At 41.9% G+C, this 22041-nt stretch overlaps 1 protein-coding gene across 1 annotated transcript in view; it reads left to right on the top strand.

The window, feature by feature from the left end:
- LOC106561807 (integrin alpha-2) overlaps positions 1-22041 on the top strand; it is a 41021-nt gene that overhangs the window by 1526 nt on the left and 17454 nt on the right. The window contains exons 2-15 of the mRNA XM_014126056.2: positions 4340-4463; positions 13073-13182; positions 13967-14058; positions 14546-14660; positions 15187-15314; positions 17166-17314; positions 18122-18272; positions 18523-18688; positions 18832-18905; positions 19068-19206; positions 19467-19612; positions 19889-20032; positions 20750-20953; positions 21480-21610. Coding sequence (XP_013981531.1) covers positions 4340-4463; positions 13073-13182; positions 13967-14058; positions 14546-14660; positions 15187-15314; positions 17166-17314; positions 18122-18272; positions 18523-18688; positions 18832-18905; positions 19068-19206; positions 19467-19612; positions 19889-20032; positions 20750-20953; positions 21480-21610 — 1873 coding nt within the window. The remainder of the gene's footprint in view (positions 1-4339; positions 4464-13072; positions 13183-13966; positions 14059-14545; positions 14661-15186; positions 15315-17165; positions 17315-18121; positions 18273-18522; positions 18689-18831; positions 18906-19067; positions 19207-19466; positions 19613-19888; positions 20033-20749; positions 20954-21479; positions 21611-22041) is intronic.

The raw sequence follows: 22041 nt of genomic DNA, 5'->3' as shown, positions 1-22041 counted from the left end.
CTACCACTTCGCGCCTGAGCTGTTGTTGCTCCTAGACGTTTCCACTTCACAATAACAGCACTTACAGTTGACCAGGGCAGCTCTAGCAGGGCAGAAATTTGACAAAATTTTGCCACAATTGCATCAGTAGCCTGTATTGCACTGGAATATCTCTGGCACTTGACACGTTTAAGTCTATGATTTGATATCTGAGCGGTGGTAGGCAGCAGCAGGCTCGTAAGCATTCATTCAAACAGCACTTTACTGCGTTTGCGAGCAGCTCTTAGCAATGCTTGAAGCACAGCGCTGTTTATGACTTTAAGCCTATCAACTCCCGAGATTAGGCTGGCAATACTAAAGTACCTATTAGAACATCCAATAGTCAAAGGTATATGAAATACAAATGGTATAGAGAGAAATAGTCGACGCGTCATAATTCCTATAATAACTACAACCTAAAACTTCTTAACTGGGAATATTGAACCACCAGCTTTCATATGTTCTCATGTTCTGAAACGTTAGCTTTTTTACATGGCACATATTGCACTTTTACTTTCTTCTCCAACACTGTGTTTTTGCATTATTTAAACCAAATTGAACATGTTTCATTATTTATTTGAGACTAAATAGATTTTATTTATGTATTATATTTAGTTCAAATAAAAGGGTTCATTGTTCATTCAGTATTGTTGTAATTGTCATTATTACAAAGATATATAAAAATCGGCCGATTAATCGGCAGTGGCTTTTTTGGTCCTCCAATAATCGGTATCGGTATCGGCGTTGAAAAATCATGATCGGTCGACCTCTAATCAAGATGAGATAAAACTAGAGATCATCCTGGTCATGTCATTTGGTCAGTAAAATCTGTAGTTCCTGAACCAATCTATGCTGTCTTTTCACCATCTCTAACATTTCAAACAGCTGTATGACATGATAGCAAACATGGCTTGTTTTGGCGGTGAGAACTGTAGTCAGCATCTCTCTGAGGAAAAACAGGGAGGAACCATGTCGTACATTAATATATAGTTGCCTAACTATGTCATTTTAACTATACTTTGAAAGAATGAAGAAGGTGGCTTTTAGAATGTTGTTGCAGCACGCTCTTCTACACACCTCTACAAACCTCTGCCAGAGAAGTAGGTGTGTCCTCCTCCTTCGCACAGCTCATTGTAACCTCATCATGAGGATACACTATATATATAAAAGTATGTGGAAACCCCTTCAAATTAGTGGATTCGGCTATTTGAGCCACATCCCTTGTTGACAGGTATATCAAATCGAGCACACAGCCGTGCAATCTCCAAAGACAAACATTAGCAGTAGAATGGCCTTATTGAAGAGCTTAGTGACTTTCAACGTGGCACCGTCATAGGATGCCACCTTTCCAACAAGTCAGATCTGGAAAATTAATTACGGTCTTTGTTAGGAAGAAACGTAGTTGGCAACGAGCCAGGCGGCCCAAACTGTTGCATATACCCTGACTCTGCTTGCATTGAATGCAAGAGAAGTGACACAATTTCCCTAGTTAATCTTGATTATTGTCCAGTCATATGGTCATGTGCTACAAATAAAGACCTAGTTAAGATGCAGCTGGCCAAGAACTGAGTGGCACGTCTTGATCGTCAATGTAATCAGCGGGCTAATATTAATACTATGCATGTCAGTCTCTGTTGGCTAAGAGTTGAGGAAAGACTGACTGCGTCACTTCTTGCTTTTATAAGAAACATTAATGTGTTGAAATTCCAAATTGTTTGCATAGTCAACTTACACACAGCACTGACACACACACTTACCCCACCAGACATGCCACCAGGGGTCTTTTCACAGTTCCCCAGGTCCAGAACGAATTCAAGGAAACGTACAGTATTATACAGAGCCATGGGTGTTTGGAATTCCCTTCCATCTTATATAGCGCAAGTGAACAGCAAACCTGGTTTCAAAAAACAAATAAAGCAACACCTCACGGCACGCCTCTCCCCCATGTGACCTACTTGTTGTGTTTATGTACTGACATGTATGTGTAACTGATAGATGCACACACACTACATGTTCATATTTTTCAATGTGTGCAAATTGTAAAGTATTTTGTCTATAATGTCTTTCTCGTTATATGTCGAACCCCAGTAAGACTAGCTGTTGCCATTGGCGTCGGCTAATGGGGATCCTAATAAATCGAATCAAATAAACTCCCAATAGACATGGATTAACCAGAGCCCTCCGCTGCCCAGCCACTGTCCAATGAGGTCCTCAGTCAGTCACAGAGCAGGGATCTAAAGTGGGTTATCCAGCTTGCTGCACACAATGCACCCAGCCGACTGGAACCACATTGGGACAGAATCAGCAAGGTTTAGCCAGGGCCAGTGGGGACTCTCTCTCTCTCTCTCTCTCTCTCTCTCTCTCTCTCTCTCTCTCTCTGTCCTGTCACTCTCTGTCGGTCTGTATATACATGTACAGTACCAGTCAAAAGTTTGGATACACCTACTCATTCCAGAGTTTTTCTTGACTTCTACAATGTTCTACATTGTAGAATAACAGTGAAGACATCAAAACAATGAAATAACACATACGGAAATCATGTAGTAACCAAAAAAGATCCAACAGTGGGACCACAACTCACGCGTGTGAATAATAAGGTGATCGTCACCTCCTCACCTCCTGTTCTAAGATGTCTGCCCGCCACTTGTCTAACAGGTGGATTAAACTCAAAGTTGCATCCAAAATGGCATCCTTTTTCCTATGTAGTGCACTACTTTTGACCAGGGCCCATAGGGAATAGCCTTTGTCTAAAGTAGTGCACTACACAGGGAATATGGTGTCATTTGGTAGCCTTTGGCCCTCTCACAGCCCTGTTTTAGTGTTTGCATGTGACTCATTGAAGGCATGCTGAACCATGATAACACTTAAGTAACTATACTATCATATCTTAGCTGTCTAGTAGTATGGAGGAAAATGCTGCAATTACGAAACTGTGATCCCTATTTCTCCATTTGTTTGGAAGGGTAAAGTTCACCTGGCCTGTGTTAGGTTAGGGCTTGTATGGTATGTGAACTTAACCTGATTGTGGTGTCACCACCCTACTAAGCAAATTCTCTTTGTTGTTCTGCAGCATAAAATGCTCAGACCCCTTGGTTGGAATAAAGTTTATAAAAGCGCTTCATGGTGGCTCGCACAGCATATGTAAAAAGTAACATTCGATCACATTCTTTGTCACTGTCTCCAAGTAAGAAAAATGCATTATTGGGAAATGCTCAATTCTAACCCATTAATTCTTTCCGGGCTCGTCAATTGCTCACGTTTAAGTGTTAGTCATTTAGCAGACGCTCTTATCCAGAGCGACTTGTAGTTTTGTAAGACACCGGTCATAGTGAGTAAAACCTTTCCTCAATAAAGCAGCGATCAGCCAAGTCAGTGCTAGTAAGACAAGACAAGTGTAGTGCAAGAAAGGCAAGGGTGTTAGTTAAAAAAATGTTTCTATTCTTACTCATTGTCTCTTTGTTCAGTGTAGGCTCTGTTATAGACCTTATGGATGGTGCTGTGACGTGACCGTTGTTTTGTCGTCCTGAAAGGTCTTGCTAGTGGTGTGACATCACTCACACTCATCTCAATAGGCCCCTCGGTACTGTGTGTCCTCTATTAGCAGCCACTGCACTGACATGTCCACACCTTAGATCAGTAATCTGTACATATTGTCATGCTTCGACTTGTCCAGATTGGTGATCACACACAGCCAGATCCCTGTCTCTAGTTGAATCCATCTTCAGTACCTTTGGGAAATGTGAGGCTGTTGAAATTCTTACCTTTCTTTGCAATAGAACAATGAGAGTACTTCGGGCTGCTGTATGTATGAATTGTGATAAATACTAGCGAGGTCGTCTAAAAACAGAGTTGAGTATTATTATCATTGTCGTTATATTTTGACCTTCAGTTCACATGGTGGAAAAATACTTTATGTTTCACTATGAATGCCTTAGGTGTTATGCCTTGATGGATGTGTTTGAATGTCTCTGACATCTTTATTATCGCAAGACCTGACACTGCGTAGTACTGCATTGTTGTTGGTATTAGGAATTTGTTGTTATTCCTGGTACAACCATAGTATCCTGGGAACAAGGATAACACACACACACACACACACACACACACACACTTACATGCACACACACATAAAAGCTAAGCACTTCATAGCACATATCACAGACGAAGAAGGTGTGGTGGTTTTTTGTCATTCAATTCATCTCCCCGTCTTACACAACCCTGAACCTCGCTGCTGCAGCATATTTGTGAGAGTGTTATTTATGATAGCAGTGTGATCTCTCTCTCTCTCTTGCTCTCCCTCTCTCCCTCTCTCCCTCTGCAGGTTGGAGCATCCCCCGATCCCTATCCTTTAATGTGGGGACGGCAGGAGCCAAGGTATTCTCTGGACCTGCCGTAGAGGAGTTTGGATACACTGTGAAACAGTTCAGAAATCACCAGGGAAAATGGTGAGACTAGACTACTGAGTCATGCATAGGCCGCCATAACAGAAGCAGTACAGAGTGGTAGAAAGTGCTAGGCAGTGTTAAGTTCTGACATGGTAAGAACAGCATCTCAGCACATTCACAGATGCACACTTGTACTACACTGTGCTTATGTACAGTTACTACAGTAGTACTGTGTCCAATCACTCTCACACACAGTATAGAGCCCAGGAGAACTGAAACAAGCCCTAGCTTCGTTTGGGTCTAAGAGATCCAGAACTGTTGTGTAGCTGCTGGATTTGGAACCCCTGCTGTGAGCATCCGTTCTCTCAAGCTAATGTTGTTCCTGTTCTTACAGTAGGTCACATGACCCTCAGCAGGGTTGGCAACGGAGCAAGATCCAGGCACTTCAAACACTATACTGGCACCTACATACACACACACACACACACACACACACACACACACACACACACACACACACACACACACACACACACACACACACACACACATGCCCACACACTCACATTATACAGTTATACTGCTGATCAGCAGACATCACAGACAGGGCTCACACACACACTTCCTGTAGTCCGTAGTGCCGTCTGTCTGCATCCGGGAGATCTCAGAGGAGACATTTTCCTTTTGAATACATCTCTCCAGGGTCATAACTGCCTTCCTTTCATTCCCATCATAAGCAAACATGGAGACTGAGCCTGGGTTAACCTATGGCATATTAACGATGTGTGGATGGACACATTGTTAACAAAGGAAAGGGCCCTGAAGAAGCTGTTATGTCTCCACAAGACTAGATTAACATTTAACATTTAACCTCATCCTTTCAGTAGAGGATGCCTGGTTATTTTTTTTAAATGCCTTCCTCACCATCTTAAATAAGCATGCCCCATTCAAGATATTTAGAACCAGAAACAGATATAGCCCTTGGTTCTCCCCAGACCTGACTGCCCTTAACCAACACAAAAACATCCTGTGGCGTTCTGCATTAGCATCGAACAGCCCCCGTGATATGCAACTTTTCAGGGAAGTTAGAAACCAATATACACAGGCAGTTAGAAAAGCCAAGGGTAGCTTTTTCAAGCAGAAATTTACTTCCTGCAACACAAACTCAAAAAAGTTATGGGACACTGTAAAGTCCTTGGAGAATAAGAGCACCTCCTTCCAGCTGCCCACTGCACTGAGGATAGGAAACTCTGTCACCACCGACAAATCCACTATAATTGAGAATTTCAATAAGCATTTTTCTACGTCTGGCCATGCTTTCCACCTGGCTACCCCTACCCCGGTCAACAGCACTGCACCCCCCACAGCAACTCGCCCAAGCCTTCCCCATTTCTCCTTCTCCCAAATCCAGTCAGCTGATGTTCTGAAAGAGCTGCAAAGTCTGGACCCCAACAAATCAGCCGAGCTAAACAATCTGGACCCTTTCTTTCTAAAATTATCTGCAGAAATTGTTGCAACCCCTATTACTAGATTCCCAAAGATTGGAAAGCAGCTTCCGGGCATCCCCCTCTTCAAAGGGGGGGGACACTCTTGACCCAAACTGCTACAGACCTATATCTATCCTACCCTGCCTTTCTAAAGTCTTCGAAAGCCAAGTCAACAAACAGATTACCGACCATTTTGAATCCCACCGCACCTTCTCCGCTATGCAATCTGGTTTCAGAGCTGGTCATGGGTGCACCTCAGCCACGCTCAAGGTCCTAAATGATATCTTAACCGCCATCGGTTAAGGACGGCCTGTTGTCCGGGCCTCTGGCAGTCTCTATGGGGGTGCCACAGGGTTCAATTCTTGGGCCGACTGTTTTCTCTGTATACATCAATGATGTCGCTCTTGCTGCTGGTGAGTCTCTGATCCACTTCTACGCAGACGACACCATTGTGTATATTTCTGGCCCTTCTTTAGACACTGTGTTAACTACCCTCCAGACGAGCTTCAATGCCATACAACTCTCCTTCCGTGGCCTCCAACTGCTCTTAAATACAAGTAAAACTAAATGCATGCTCTTCAACCAATCGCTGCCTGCACCTGCCCGCCCCTCCAGCATCCCTACTCTGGACGGTTCTGACTTAGAATATGTGGACAAATACAAATACCTAGGTGTCTGGTTAGACTGTAAACTCTCCTTCCAGACTCCCATCAAACATCTCCAATCCAAAGTTAAATCTAGGATTGGCTTCCTATTTCGCAACAAAGCATCTTTCACTCATGCTGCCAAACATACCCTCGTAAAACTGACCATCCTACCGATCCTCGACTTCGGCGATGTCATTTACAAAATAGCCTCCAATATCCTACTCAATAAACTGGATGCAGTCTATCACAGTGCCATCCGTTTTGTCACCAAGGCCCCATATACTACCCACCAATGCGACCTGTACGCTCTCGTTGGCTGGCCCTTGCTTCATACTTGTCGCCAAACCCACTGGCTCCAGGTCATCTAGAAGACCCTGCTAGGTAAAGTTCCCCCTTATCTCAGCTCGCTGGTCACCATAGCAGCACCCACCTGTAGCACGTGCTCCAGCAGGTATATCTCTCTGGTCACCCCCAAAGCCAATTCCTCTTTCGGCCACCTCTCCTTCCAGTTCTCTGCTGCCAATGACTGGAACGAACTACAAAAATCTCTAAAACTGGAAACACTTATCTCCCTCACTAGCTTTAACCACCAGCTGTCAGAGCAGCTCACAGATTACTGCACCTGTACATAGCCCATGTATAATTTAGCCCAAACAACTACCTCTTCCCCTACTTTATTTATTTATTTATTTATTTTGCTCCTTTGCACCCCATTATTTTTATTTCTACTTTGCACTTTCTTCCACTGCAAATCTACTATTCCAGTGTTTTACTTGCTATATTGTATTTACTTCATCACCATGGCCTTTTTTGCCTTATCTCACCTCATTTGCTCACTTTGTATATAGACTTATTTGTTGCTTTCAATGAGTGTATGACATCACAGAGATGGCCAGCTGAAAGTTCACTCCCTTTGTCTAATTGGCTGCCTCCTGTCTCAGAAAGTGGGCTTTGGCTCTAACACAAAGTCAATAGGGGCGTAGGGGAGTTTTGGGATATTCTTAGAAACCACACCGAAACATGAATGCCAACCATTGGCAAACGTGTACCAAGTTCATAATGTTTCTTTAGTTGTCATCCATCACCATGGGAAAAGGCGTCGAACTCACAAATTAAAGGAGACTAATGGTTGTTGACTTTCAGAAATTAGGCAATGGGTACAACAACAAAAAACTCTAAACCAAATACACCGCTTACTACTATTATGGCAAAATGAGGACGTTTAAAACCACTGGAACAGTGGTAAACTTGCCTGGTATCTTGTCCTGACACGCAGTGAGGGTTTTGGCTCTAACACAAAGTCAGTAGGGGTGTAGGGGAGTTTGGGGATATTCAGAGAAACCACACCGAAACACGAATGCCAACCATTGGCAAACATGTACCAAGTTCATAATGGAACTGAAATGTTTCTTTAGCTGTAACCAGTGGAATACATGTTTATATCTGTGGTTTAGAAACTAGCATGGCGAGGAAGTGCTATTTTCCTGCATACTACTGATACCAGAGGTCATGCTTTGGGCTTCTATTCTGTCTTTATTAGGTTTAATATCACACCAACACACTGTGTCCTGGCCAAAAAGATATACAGTCATGACTGAAATTATAGGCACCCTTGATAAATATGAGCAAAAAAAGACTGTATAAAATAAACAATACAAATACTGAGCTATATTGTACACTCAAAATAATGGAGAAAAAAATTGTTGGCACCCCTAACGGTAAATAAAATCAAACAAAATTTAATCTGCATTAAAATTCAACTTTTAAGTTAATCTCAGTTTAATGAAGTGGCCTTTCATGACATTCTGTTTCACTGGGGTATAAAAATGAGAACACGCGTGTAAAATCCATTTGTCATCCGTCACCATGGGAAAAGGCATAGAACTCCCAAATTAAAAGAGACAAATGGTTGTTGACTTACAGAAATCAGGCAATGTGTAAAAAAAATAAAAAAATAGAAACCAAATACACCGCTTACCGCTATTATGGCCAAAATCAGGACATTTAAAACCACTGGAACAGTGGTAAACTTGCCTGGTAGCGGACCCAAGTGTATCTTGTCCCGACGTGCAGTGAGAAAGATGGTTTGGGAGGCAAAGAAAAGAACAAGGGCCATCTCCAAATCTACAATTAGAAGCCACCTTCAGGCCAATAAGCTATTTGGAAGGGTTGCCATAAAAAAAAGCCTTTATTGAAAGCAACCAACAATTGTAAATGTCTGGAGTTTGCTAAACGGCATTGGCACTTGGATTTGTACCGGGTAGTATGGTCAAATAAGACGAAAAAAGAGCTCTTTGGCTACGCACACCAGTGGTGGGTTTGGCCTCGGATGCATATGCAGAAAAGAACCTCATACCTACTGTAAAATATGGTGGTGGATCTGTGATATTATGGGCCTATTTAGCTTCCACTGGTCCTGGGGCCCTTGTTAAGGTCAACAGCATCATGAAATATACTGAGTACCAGGACATTCATCTGGTTGCCTCTGCCAGGAGGCTGAAACTTGGCTGCAAGTGGTTCTTCCAGCACACATCGAAATCCACAAAGAAATGGTTAATTGACCACAAAAATCAGCATTTTATAATTGCCATCTCTGTCTCCGGACATGAACCCCATTGAAGACCTGTGGTTTGAATTGAAGAGTGCAGTTCATAAGCGCAGACCGAAGGATATCAAGGATCTGGAAAGATTCTGTATGGAGGAATCAAACATTACAGAAAAAGGCTAAGTGCAATTATCTTCGCAAGGAGAGAGTGCACAAAGTTTTGAAAACAGGGTTGCCGATCATTTTTTTATAATTTTTTTATTACTTGTTTAATGAAATATTTACAATTTAAATGTTTTTGGAGCATACAGTATTTAAGCGGTAAAGCACTATAAACCAGGATTATTGTGTTATCTCCCGACTAAGACCTGTTATTATCACACGATAATGCCTGGGTTCGAGGGCCTTATTGCTTTTCTAAAATGGTTGCCAACATATTTTTAAAAAGATGAATGACATTAAAAACATTAGTAAAAACATTATTTTAATGAGTAAATTCGTTTTATTTCACCCTTCCACCAGATAATATAGTCCCGGTCGAAAAACCCAGTTGTTAGTTCTGAGGTTCTGAAGTTGGTAACCAAACAGGCTGGTCGTTTATTCTATTCTCATGTTTTGACCCAGTCCTTCATTCTCTTTATTCCACGTTACTATGCTAAATAAATCATTGGCATGTAGCTAGCTATAATAGAGGATCAATGATTACAAGAGAACTTCAATAAATAATGATCTAATACAGAATTTATAAATAGGCAGCAACCAGCTGATTGTCGAGCCAATAAGAAAGTCATGGAGGATAGCTAGGCTAACTTTACTTCTCCTTTGCTAGCTAGCTAGCCAACTACAGCTGTCACATCAAGCAGCTGAAAGGACAGCAAACTATGTGCATTTTCATTTGTTTAAACTTCGTTTCTATTGCCATTTCTTTGGATATATCCATTATAATGATCCTGATAAATTAATTTGCCTGGATCAGATAAACTGTCAGTCTGGTGACGTTCTGCACAGTGGAGATCGCAATTCCCAGGTTGGGTATGCACACAACGAGGCTTATTAACCCCAACTGTACCAAACCAAACATTAGGCTAGTAGCATGGGGAAATACTTTCTAGATGCTTTTTCCAGGTGAGATTAAGTTTATACACCGAATAAAAATATAAACGCAACATGCAACAATTTCAAAGATTTTACTGAGTTACAGTCAGGGGCGCAACTTTGATTTTAGAAGTGGGGCGGACATATTATTATTTTTATTTTATTTTGTCGGATAAACACTCCAAACAGCCTACCCGACCACTCGGAGACGTCCGCATGGTCCTAAAGCACACCGCTGCCTCGTTTGTATCACATTCCAATGATACAATTGTGGTGGGGGAGTGAAAATGCACCCCTGGTTACAGTTAATATAAGGAAATCAGTCAATTTGAATAAATTCGTTAATCAATGGATTTCACATGACTGGGAATACAGATATTCATCTGTTGGTCACAGATACCTTAAAAAAAAGGTAGGGGTGAGGATCAGGAAACCAGTCAGTATCTGATGTGACCACCACTTGCCTCATGCAGCGTGACACATCTCCTTCTCATAGAGTTAATCAGGCTGTTGATTGTGGCTTGTGGAATGTTGTCCCACTCCTCTTCAATGGCTGTGCGAAGTTGCTGGATGCTGGTGGGAACTGGAACATGCTGTCGTACACGTTCCTCCAGAGCATCCCAAACATGCTCAATGGGTGACATGTCTGGTGAGTCTGCAGGCCATAGAAGAACTGGGATATTTTCAGCTTCCAGGAATTGGGTACAGATCCTTGTGACATGGGGCCGTGCATTATCATGCTGAAACATGAGGGGATGGCAGGGGATGAATGGCGCAACAATGAGCCTCAGGATCTTGTCATGGTATCTCTGTGCATTCAAATTGCCAACGATAAAATGCAATTGTGTTCATTGTCCATAGCTTATGCCTGCCCATACCATAACCCCACCGCCACCATGGGGCACTCTGTTTACAACGTTGACATCAGCAAACCGCTCGCCCAGACGACGCCATACACGCTGTCAGCCACCTGCCCGGTACAGTTGAAACCAGGATTCATCCGTGAGGAGCACACTTCTCCAGCATGCCAGTGGACATCGAAGGTGAAGTCGGTTACGACACCGAACTGCAGTCAGGTCAAGAACCTGGTGAAGATGACGAGCACACAAATGAGCATCCCTGAGATGGTATCTGATAGTTTGTCCAAAAATTATTTGGTTCTGCAAACACAGTTTCATCAGCTGTCTGGGTGGCTGGTCTCAGACCATCCCGCAGGTGAAAAGCGAGATGTGGAGGTCGTGGGCTGGCATGTTTACACATGGTCTGCAGTTGTGAGGCCGGGTGGATGTACTGACAAATTCTCTAAAACAACATTGGAGGCGGCTTATGGTAGAGTAATGAACATTCAATTATCTGGCAACATCTCTGGTGGACATCCCTGCAGTCAGCATGCCAATTGCACGCTCCCTTAAAACTTAAAACATCTGTGGCATTGTCTTGTGTGACAAAACTGCACATTTTAGAGTGGCCTTTTATTGTCCCCAGCACAAGGTGCACCTGTGTAATAATCATGCCGTTTTAAGCAGCTTCTTGATATGCCACACCTGTCAAGTGGATGGATTATCTTGGCATAGGAGAAATGCTCACTAACATGGATGTAAACAAATTTGTGCACAAAATCTGAGAGAAAAAAGCTATTTGTGTGTATGGAACATTTCTGGGTTCTTTTATTTCAGCTGATGGGATCAACACTTTACATGATGTGTGTATATTTTTGTTCAGTATAAATTGACTGGCTGGGTTGTGATAAATCTAATGGAACTGTTAACAGGCATTACACATGGAATGTGGGGATTGTGGTGCTATAACTATCAACTAATCAGCATCCAGGATCCAAACAACCCATTTTATAAAGCTCAGTAATTGTACTATTTATTTTATACTGCCTTTTTTTGCTCTCCTTTATCAAGGGTACCGATAATTTCAGTCATGACTGAAGATTCAAAGCCAGCAGAATATGAAATAATTTACAGATCAACTGCTGAGTGGTCTCTCTGTTCACACTGTAGTTGGTGGCAGGTAGCCTAGTGGTTAGTGTGTTGGGCCAGTAACTGAAAGGTTGCTAGATTGAATCCCTGAGCTGACAAGGTAAAAATCTATTGTTCTGCCCCTGAACAAGGCAGTTAACCCACTGTTCCTAGGCCGTCATTGTAAATAAGAATTTGTTCTTAACTGACTTCCCTAATTAAAAAAAATAAAAGTAGTCTAGCAAGGTGGGGCTTTCCTCAGTGATGTGTAATGGAGTGGGCTTGGTTTTTCTATGTGTGTGTGTGTGTGTGTGTGTGTGTGTGTGTGTGTGTGTGTGTGTGTTAGGTCATCAAGAAAGGATAATGAGTGTGACTTGTTTCTAGTGTGGTAGGCTGGTCTGATGTCACACTGTGTAATATAGTGGCCGTGTATGTCCTGACTGATTGACTCACATGGCAGTAACACCATGGATACCAAGCCCCTGAGCCACCAACAGCACTGGTCAATATGGCTCTCTCCTTCTCATGCAACAGGCAGAGTCTGAAAACATGCTTTCACTGTAAATGTCGCTGTACTCTGCCCTTCAGGGTTAAGGTGTTTATTATACTTTTCCCCCTAAGGTTAACTGTTAATGATGACCTTGGTAGAGTATGTGTTTACCTTCCACACCTGTAGATAATGAAAAACTCTAACTGTCATTGTGTTGTTGTGAATGTATGTACTGTATCCAAATATGGGTACATATACAGTCTATGTTGTACAAGGACAGTAACATCAGTGTATTCCCTAACAATGGTATGAGCTACCAATAATTGTGTGTAATTTAGACATGCATGCCATTGTAATTATTATGTAATCAGTATGCAAATGTCTGTCTGTCTGCCTGCCTGCTTGTCTGTGTGCGTGCATGTGTGTTTGTTCCCCCAGGTTGCTGGTTGGTTCTCCCTGGAGTGGATACAACCAGGACAGGAAAGGAGACATCTACAAGTGTGAGATCAGAGGGTCCAGTTCAGGCTGCCAGAGACTCAACCTGCAGAGTAAGTCATACTTCATACTCTTCATATTGTATATACTTTATACTCAACCTGCAGAGAAAGACATACTTCGTACTCTTCATACATACTTTATACTCAACCTGGAGAGTAAGACATACTTCATTCTCTTCATATATACACTTCATACTCAACCTACAGAGTAAGACATACTTCATACATACTTCATACTCAACTTACAGAGTAAGACATACTTCATTCTCTTCATATATACTTCATACTCAACCTACAGAGTAAGACATACTTCATACTCAACTTACAGAGTAAGACATACTTCATACATACTTCTTACTCAACCTGCAGAGTAAGACATTTATACTTTTCATACAACATTCAAACAGCTCCAGCTATTCATTAGCCTGGTCCCAGATCTGTTTGTGCTCTTGCCAACTCCATTGCTCTTATTGTCAAACCAAACATGGAATTGGTATTACATTCCATAAAGAGTTGGCAAGGGAGCAGAAACAGGCTAGCATCCAGGCTAGCTATTCCTTCTCCCCTTCTTTATTTCTATAAAATCCTGCCCTTTTTTAGCAGTCGTTGTATCGCCTAGCATTAGCTTGTGTTTCACCACAATATTCCATTTAAATCCGGTCAAATCTGTCTGAAAGTCAGAGTGATGGCCACAGTAGTTAGAAAATGAACTGTGTTCTTCGGAGTGTTGCAAGATCTCATTGTGTGTTTTCATGGATGTTAAGCACTGTAATTGCACCATGAGAATGTATTCGTTACCCCTGTAACAATATATTTTCTCTCTCCTATATTTCAGACTCAGTCAGCATATCAACAGTGAAGAACATCAATGTCAACATGAGTCTGGGGCTAACCCTCACCCACACAGCTACAGAAGATAAATTCATGGTAAACAGTTTTTATACACCACTACATCTGTATAGAACTTTTAGCTATCCTAACCCTAATCCTCACCCGCACACCTACACATGATACATTCATGGTGAACTTGGAATGATTACATCTGATTCTTTATAGCCACACAAGATAGATTCATAGTTAACAGGTTTGGAATCATTACATCTGATTCTTTACAGCCACACAAGATAGATTCATAGTTAACCGGTTTGGAATCATTACATCTGATTCTTTACAGCCACACAAGATAGATTCATAGTTAACAGGTTTGGAATCATTACATCTGATTCTTTACAGCCACACAAGATAGATTCATCATGATCAACAGCTTTAACATCACTGCAGCTGGAGAGTTCATATAAGATCTTAGCAGTCAATCAATCCCACATGTTTAGGGACTTGGGATTGATAGCCTAAATGTAATGTTGTTTTGGATGTTTTACCTTATATCTTGTGTGTTGTCTTCTTCTCCTGGTAGACATGTGGACCTCTGTGGGCTCAGAAGTGTGGCAGTCAGTATTATTACCCAGGGATCTGTGCGGAAGTTAACCCTCTCTTCAACCCCCTGTCTTCGTTCTCACCTGCCCTTCAAAGTAAGAGTCCTTCATCATTTTAAATATCCTTAGCATACGAGTTATGTATTGTTTTCACCTTTGATTAAAAATATAAATTAAAGCTAGAATCCTTATTTGAAACAATAACAAAGCGTCCTCCCAACCCCTGTTTTGCTAAAAAGCTAAGGGAGGGGGCTAGAGAAAGGTCACTCAAATTCCTAGAAAGAGCTGTGGATGTACGTTTGCAGCCACATTCTGAGGCTATATATTGTTTATTTGCATTTATGTTGTATACAAATGTACACATTGCCGTAAAACAAGCTTATATTTTGTGTTCTGATAGGGTGCAAAAGTTGAACTTAGCTCATGAGGCATTTCTAAGTTATATTCTTCAAGAACCAATGGGTACACAGCTGTATAAAAATGGATGTAGCAACTAAGGATTCTAGCTTTAAGTCCTACTGTATATCATATTTAACGCCCCTTTTGTGATTGGAGTTCTGAATGATTTACCATGGAAAATGCACGTGTTGACATGAACTCAATTCTCATCTTGTCTTTCTAGCTTGTGGGGGTCCAATGGATATTGCTATTATTGTGGATGGATCCAACAGTATATATCCCTGGCCACCAGTTGTGGCTTTCCTCAAGAAACTGTTGGAGAATTTAGATATTGGACCGGATAATACTCAGGTAAGTGTGCTCACAGTTATCGATGTATAACATTTGCCATTTGTCGAGGTTATTGACAATGCGTCTTTTAAAGGCAATGTTCCCGCATCCGCAGAGATCTCATTCATGGTAAGCACTGCATACAGTGGGGGAAAAAAGTATTTGATCCCCTGCTGATTTTGTATGTTTGCCCACTGACAAAGAAAGAATCAGTCTATAATTTTAATGGTAGGTTTATTTGAACAGTGAGAGACAGAATAACAACAAAAATATCCAGAAAAACGCATGTCAAAAATGTTATAAATTGATTTGCATTTTAATGAGGGAAATAAATATTTGACCCCCTCTCAATCAGAAAGATTTCTGGCTCCCATGTGTCTTTTATACAGGTAACGAGCTGAGATTAGGAGCACACTCTTAAAGGGAGTGCTCCTAACCGCAGCTTGTTACATGTAAAAAAAGACACCTGTCCACAGAAGCAATCAATCAATCAGATTCCAAACTCTCCACCATGGCCAAGACCAAAGAGCTCTCCAAGGATGTCAGGGACAAGATTGTAGACGTACACAAGGCTGGAATGGGCTACAAGACCATCGCCAAGCAGCTTGGTGAGAAGGTGACAACATTTGGTGCAATTATTCGCAAATGGATGAAACAAAAGAACTGTCAATCTCCCTCGGCCTGGGGCTCCATGCAAGATCTCACCTCGTGGAGTTGCAATGATCATGAGAACGGTGAGGAATCAGCCCAGAACTACACGGGAGGATCTTGTCAATGATCTCAAGGCAGCTGGGACCATAGTCACCAAGAAAACAATTGGTAACACACTATGCCGTGAAGGACTGAAATCCTGCAGCGCCCGCAAGGTCCCCCTGCTCAAGAATACATATACATGCACATCTGAAGTTTGCCAATGAACATCTGAATGACTCAGAGGACAACTGGTGAAAGTGTTGTGGTCAGATGAGACCAAAATGGAGCTCTTTGACATCAACTCAACTCGCCGTGTTTGGAGGAGGAGGAATGCTGCCTATGACCCCAAGAACACCATCTCCATCGTCAAACATGGAGGTGGAAACATTATGCTTTGGGGGTGTTTTTCTGCTAAGGGGACAGGACAACTTCACAGCATCAAAGGGACGATGGACGGGCCATGTAATGTCAAATCTTGGGTGAGAACCTCCTTCCCTCAGCCAGGGCATTGAAAATGGGTCGTGGATGGGTATTCCAGCATGACAATGACCCAAAACACACGGCCAAGGCAACAAAGGAGTGGCTCAAGAAGAAGCACATTAAGGTCCTGGAGTGGCCTAGCCAGTCTCCAGACCTTAATCCCATAGAAAATCTGTGGAGGGAGCTGAAGGTTGGAGTTGCCAAACGTCAGCCTTGAAACCTTAATGACTTGGAGAAGATCTGCAAAGAGGAGTGGGACAAAATCCCTCCTGAGATGTGTGCAAACCTGGTGGCCAACTACAAGAAACGTCTGACCTCTGTGATTGCCAGCAAGGGTTTTTCCACCAAGTACTAAGTCATGATTTGCAGAGGGGTCAAATACTTATTTCCCTCATTAAAATGCAAATCATTTTATAACATTTTTGACATGCGTTTTTCTGGATTTTTTAGTTGTTATTCTGTCTCTCACTGTTCAAATAAACCTACCATTAAAATTATAGAATGATCATTTCTTTGTAAGTGGGCAAACATACAAATTTGGCAGGGGATCAAATACTTTTTTCCCCCGCTGTATATCAGCTCAGTCGGAAATTGCCTTTAAAAGCTGCATTGTGGACAACCCGCAGTCAGACTGAATCTTGGCCCAAGTAAATGATCTATCCCTATCTGTTTTTGTTGACTTTATGTTAATGTATTCAGGCAAGTATTATACAGTACGGGGTTGAGCCATTCGTTGAATTCCGTCTGAACGCCTACAAAACCAAAGACTCGATCATTGCGGCTGCAGCGAACATTCCCCAGAGGGAAGGCCTGGAGACAAACACCTTCCGGGCCATTGAATTTGCTAGGTGTGTCTCAGTCTACAACACTTTCTATTCTTGCAGTGCCAACATAGTCTAAATTCTGCACCCCAAATGGCACCCTATTCCCTACATAGTGCACTACTTTTGGCCAGAAATAGTACACTATGTGGGTGCCATTAGGGAGGCAAGCCTAAGGCATTTCCTCCTGTTCTCTGCTAGTCAATGGTTCCTTAGGATCATTCTTTTGTTGCTGCAAATTTTCCTGTACAGCAGGAAATGCAAACTTGTAGTCTATTCAAGGTTTAAAAAGGCTTCTAATGTTTGTAATTTCCATTTTAAAATGTCAGACTTTCCACTTTAAAATGTCAGATCAAGCCCTACAAAAAAAATGTAATTATAAGCCAGATAATAATTCACATTTTCTGTTGCTGCAGGATTATTTGCTGTAGAAAAGTGGCTCAAATGAAGATCCGATGCAGACAATTACATTGATGAAAGCAACAATCATTCCACAATATTAAAGCTGATCCACCCACAAAAACATTTTTTTATATATATAGATTTTTTTTTTAAATACAAAAATATCCTACATCTGTAAGTGATCGTGACCCTCATGTAATTTAAATATATATATCCTGACTCTGTTGAAAAAGAACAAAAGGATTAGAATCTCTCTGTTCATACTGAAACCCCCCCAAATGGGTTTAGAATTGAGCACTTGAATGGAATAGAATGGAATACAACACAATGAAATGTGTTCAGAACAAACGTTTTAGAAGCTTTTTCTTTACGTTGGTATTGAATTGGGTTGGAATATGTTGAGATTTGACACTTTTTGACCGTGTCTCTCAGACAGAACGCGTTCCTGCCCGGGAACGGGGCTCGACCCGGAGCCAGCAAAGTGATGGTGGTGGTGACGGACGGAGAGTCTCACGACAAGAACCTCCGAGACGACGTCATCAGGAAGTGTGAGAGTGAGAAGATCACCCGCTTTGGTATTGCTGTGAGTAAATAGCCCACTTATTTGGTTGAACCTTTATTTATCCAGGTTAGTCTCGTTGACATAAAATCTCTTTAGCAAAAGACACCTGGATATACAGTACGTACAGTGTTGACTGTGAGGTATTAACATTTACTGTTTGTGACCTTTGATACCTTTATAAAATTGCATTATTATTATTATGTTACATCAATCTTCCTTTTTATTCTAATATCAATTATTTTAAAATGTATTCTTTATTATGTTTTTCTAGGTCCTTGGGTATTACATAAGGAATGACATTGACACTAAGAACCTGATTGCTGAGATCAAGTCCATCGCCAGTACCCCGACAGATAGGTATTTCTTCAATGTATCAGCTGAGGAGGCTCTGCTCGAGATCGCTGGATCTCTGGGAGACCGCATCTTCAACATTGAGGGTAAAGTTGTGCTTTAAGTAACGCTGAATTTGTATCATGGTCCATTCTAACAATAATGAGTTACCATTTACAAAACTAGAAATAGTAACACAACCACTTTATTGCACTTAACCTAACCTGTTCATTGTGTTTTCTGGGGTTAGGTACTGGGAAAGGGGGTGACTTTCAGATGGAGATGTCCCAAGTGGGATTCAGTGCCCACCAAACCAAGAAGCAGGTATGGGATACAAACCCCAACTATTACTTTAAATCAGTTAGCCTATTTGGTACCATTTTATTTCACGGGTGTCTACGTAACACATTCCTAACACATTCATAAGCAGTACCTGAACATTTCTAAGTGTGTTTTTAACAGGTACTTTTCTCGCTCTCATTACAGAACATGATTATGCTGGGTGCAGTGGGGGCCTATGGCTGGAGTGGTACTGTGGTTCACTACACTACCCAGAAATCGGACATCTTCCCCAAGACGGCCTTTGAGAAAATCCTAGAGGACAGAAACCATAGCTCACTATTAGGTAAGTGAGCTTGCAATCATCTACGAGTCAATATTGTCTCCTTTATCTTCATTTTATGTTGTGCTATTGTATTATGAGTTAATCAACACCAAGCCATTCTAAGGCCTCTTGCTTTTCCAACAATTTCTAACTTCCTTTGAATGTGTATTGAAGCTCAAACAATAGATATCTTGATTTACAGTGTGACTGGCAGTAAGACTACTAGCACTGGACATTGTTACAGATCAGTCCATAATATCCTGTTTGGCTGTTCTGCTCAGGCTACTCTGTGACGACGCTGAATGATGGCAGCATAGAGTACTATGTGGCTGGCGCTCCTCGGTCCAACCACACTGGACAGGTCATAGTGTACATCATCAACGGCAAGGGACAACCCACCGTCATCGACTCCCAGAGAGGAGACCAGGTAAGGCTCTCTGATTAAAATGGAAGAGAAGTGCGGTTAACAATGGGGACAGTTCTGTAAGTCGCTTTGGATGAAAGTGTTTGCTAAATTAACCATATTGAGAAGAAGAGCATGTCAATTGGTGTGTTAGATGTTATGGCTCTCTACTATCTCTATCGATCATACAGTATATCTCTCTCTCCTGCTTTGTAAACGTTGTTATCCTTTGTTTCTGCTCATTGATTCAAAAGATATGTGCTTCTTAATAGTTTGCTGTATACGCTTTCGATTCTGTAGATAGGCTCCTACTACGGCAGCGTACTCTGTCCTCTGGATGTGGATAAAGATGGTGTGTCTGATCTACTATTGGTTGGAGCTCCCATGTTCATGAACGAACAGCAGAAGGAGATTGGGAAAGTCCATCTCCTCTCCTTCACTAAGGTAAGCCACACATCTTTTTATTCCACCTTTATTTAACCAGGTAGGCCAGTTGAGAACAAGTTCTCATTTACAACTGCGGCCTGGCCAAGATAAAGCAAAGCAGTGCGACACAAACAACAACACAGAGTTACACATGGGATAAACTAACGTACAGTCAATAACACAATAGAAAAAGTCTATATACAGTGTGTGCAAATGGAGTAAGGAGGTAAGGCAATAAATAGGCCGTAGTAGCGAAGTAATTACAATTTAGCAAATTAACACTGGAGTGATAGATGTGCAGATGATGATGTGCAAGTAGAAATACTGGTGTGCAAAAGAGCAAAAAAGTAAATAAAAACAATATGGGGATGAGGTAGGTAGTTGGATGGGCTATTTACAGATGGGCTGTGTGCAGCTGCAGCGATCGGTTAGCTGCTCAGATAGCTGATGTTTAAAGTTAGTGAGGGAGATATAAGTCTCCAAATTCAGCGATTTTTGCAATTCGTTCCCGTCATTGGCTGACTTGGTGTACTGTACACCAAGTCAGCCAGACAGATCTTCCTAAAACGGTTTATATTTTTTGAGTGCAGACCCACTATTGTACATTTCATCTAATGGTTTAACGTTGGTGTACACACGGCATGCTCTGAGCGCAGTGGTTTCAAGATCTTTTGAAAGTCACATCTTCCTAAAGTACACTAACATTCATTGTTTGTTTTCCATTGGTGTTTCTAGGGCATCCTAAGTGTCCAGGGGTTCCTGAAGGGTCCGTCCCCAGTGGAGAACGCTCGTTTTGGGATGTGTATCTCAGCGGTGCCTGACCTCAACATGGATGGCTACAGTGATGTGTTGGTGGGAGCTCCACTGGAAGACAACAATAAAGGTGTAATCTATGTCTTCAACGGGGACAAGAAGAGACTCAGGACACAGTATTCCCAGGTAGCTGCAGGTTGCAGATTGTGCTCAGTGCTATCACTCAACGCAACCTTATCCTAACTCTTGTCACTCGCTAGCACGGGTGGGCAAACTACGGGCCGCGAGACCATTCAATCCGGCCCACGGGAGGTTTTAGTAAAAAAAAAACGAAAATAACTTTTATGGGGGGGGGTTATTTTGGGTTGAAAAAAACCTCCAGGCCACACCTTAACGTCTAAAACTAGATAGAAAGTATGTAAAAATTACAATAGATCTATATATTTTTAATAACTGACATTTTTCTGGCCTGCAAAAAAAGAAATCATCTGTGCGGCCGTTGAGTTTCTAAATCTCGATGTGGCCTTCGAGCCAAGACGTTTTCTCACTCCTGCACTACCGCCATGTCACAGCTGAACCTGTTGTGTCATCATAGAATTATCTGATGCTTTGGGATTCAATAGAAGTGCTTCTCAATCGGATGGAATTCAGCCAACGTGAGCATCTAATGTGAGATCGAGTGTAAAATCATGTTTTATCCTGTTCATTTCAGAGAATCCTGGGCTCCAAGCTGGACCCTGCATTGCGGTACTTCGGGAGGTCCATGGACGCCAGCTCCGACTTAAACGATGACACCATACCAGATGTCTCAGTGGGGGCTTATGGGATGGTGGTCCAGCTCTGGTGAGACTCGCTCAGTCGTTTCTTTCTCTTTTTTCAAATATTTTCTTTTTCTTAAGCCTGCTTTTTCGGAGGACAACGAAATCATTTGGTTTCCCGCAATTCACACGCGTCTCACACGTTATCTACTCGAGTTACAGTGTTTACTTTAAAGACTTGATATCAGCAAATTGGCAGCTGTGCTTTGCAGCTGAACAACTTGTTTTGGTTTACAATAACTCCAAACCGAAGAAATGAAATTACTGTAGGCTCTTACTGTATCAGTAGGCTCTTACTGTATCTCCTCAAGTTTCAGTTGACTGAGTGAGATGTGCTGTCTCATGGAAAGCCTTCTCTTACATAACTGTGGGAAGGCATTTCATCTTGTGACCTCCTCCCACTCCATCTAGAGAGCAAAACAGCTGGGTGGATTTGGTTTAAAGAGGTTGGATTAT

The sequence above is a fragment of the Salmo salar genome, chromosome ssa01, assembly GCF_905237065.1.
Source record: "Salmo salar chromosome ssa01, Ssal_v3.1, whole genome shotgun sequence".
NCBI classification, from domain to species: Eukaryota; Metazoa; Chordata; class Actinopteri; order Salmoniformes; family Salmonidae; genus Salmo; species Salmo salar.
The sequence above is the reverse complement of the archived record's forward strand: the minus strand, read 5'-3'. Positions and strand labels throughout refer to the sequence as shown.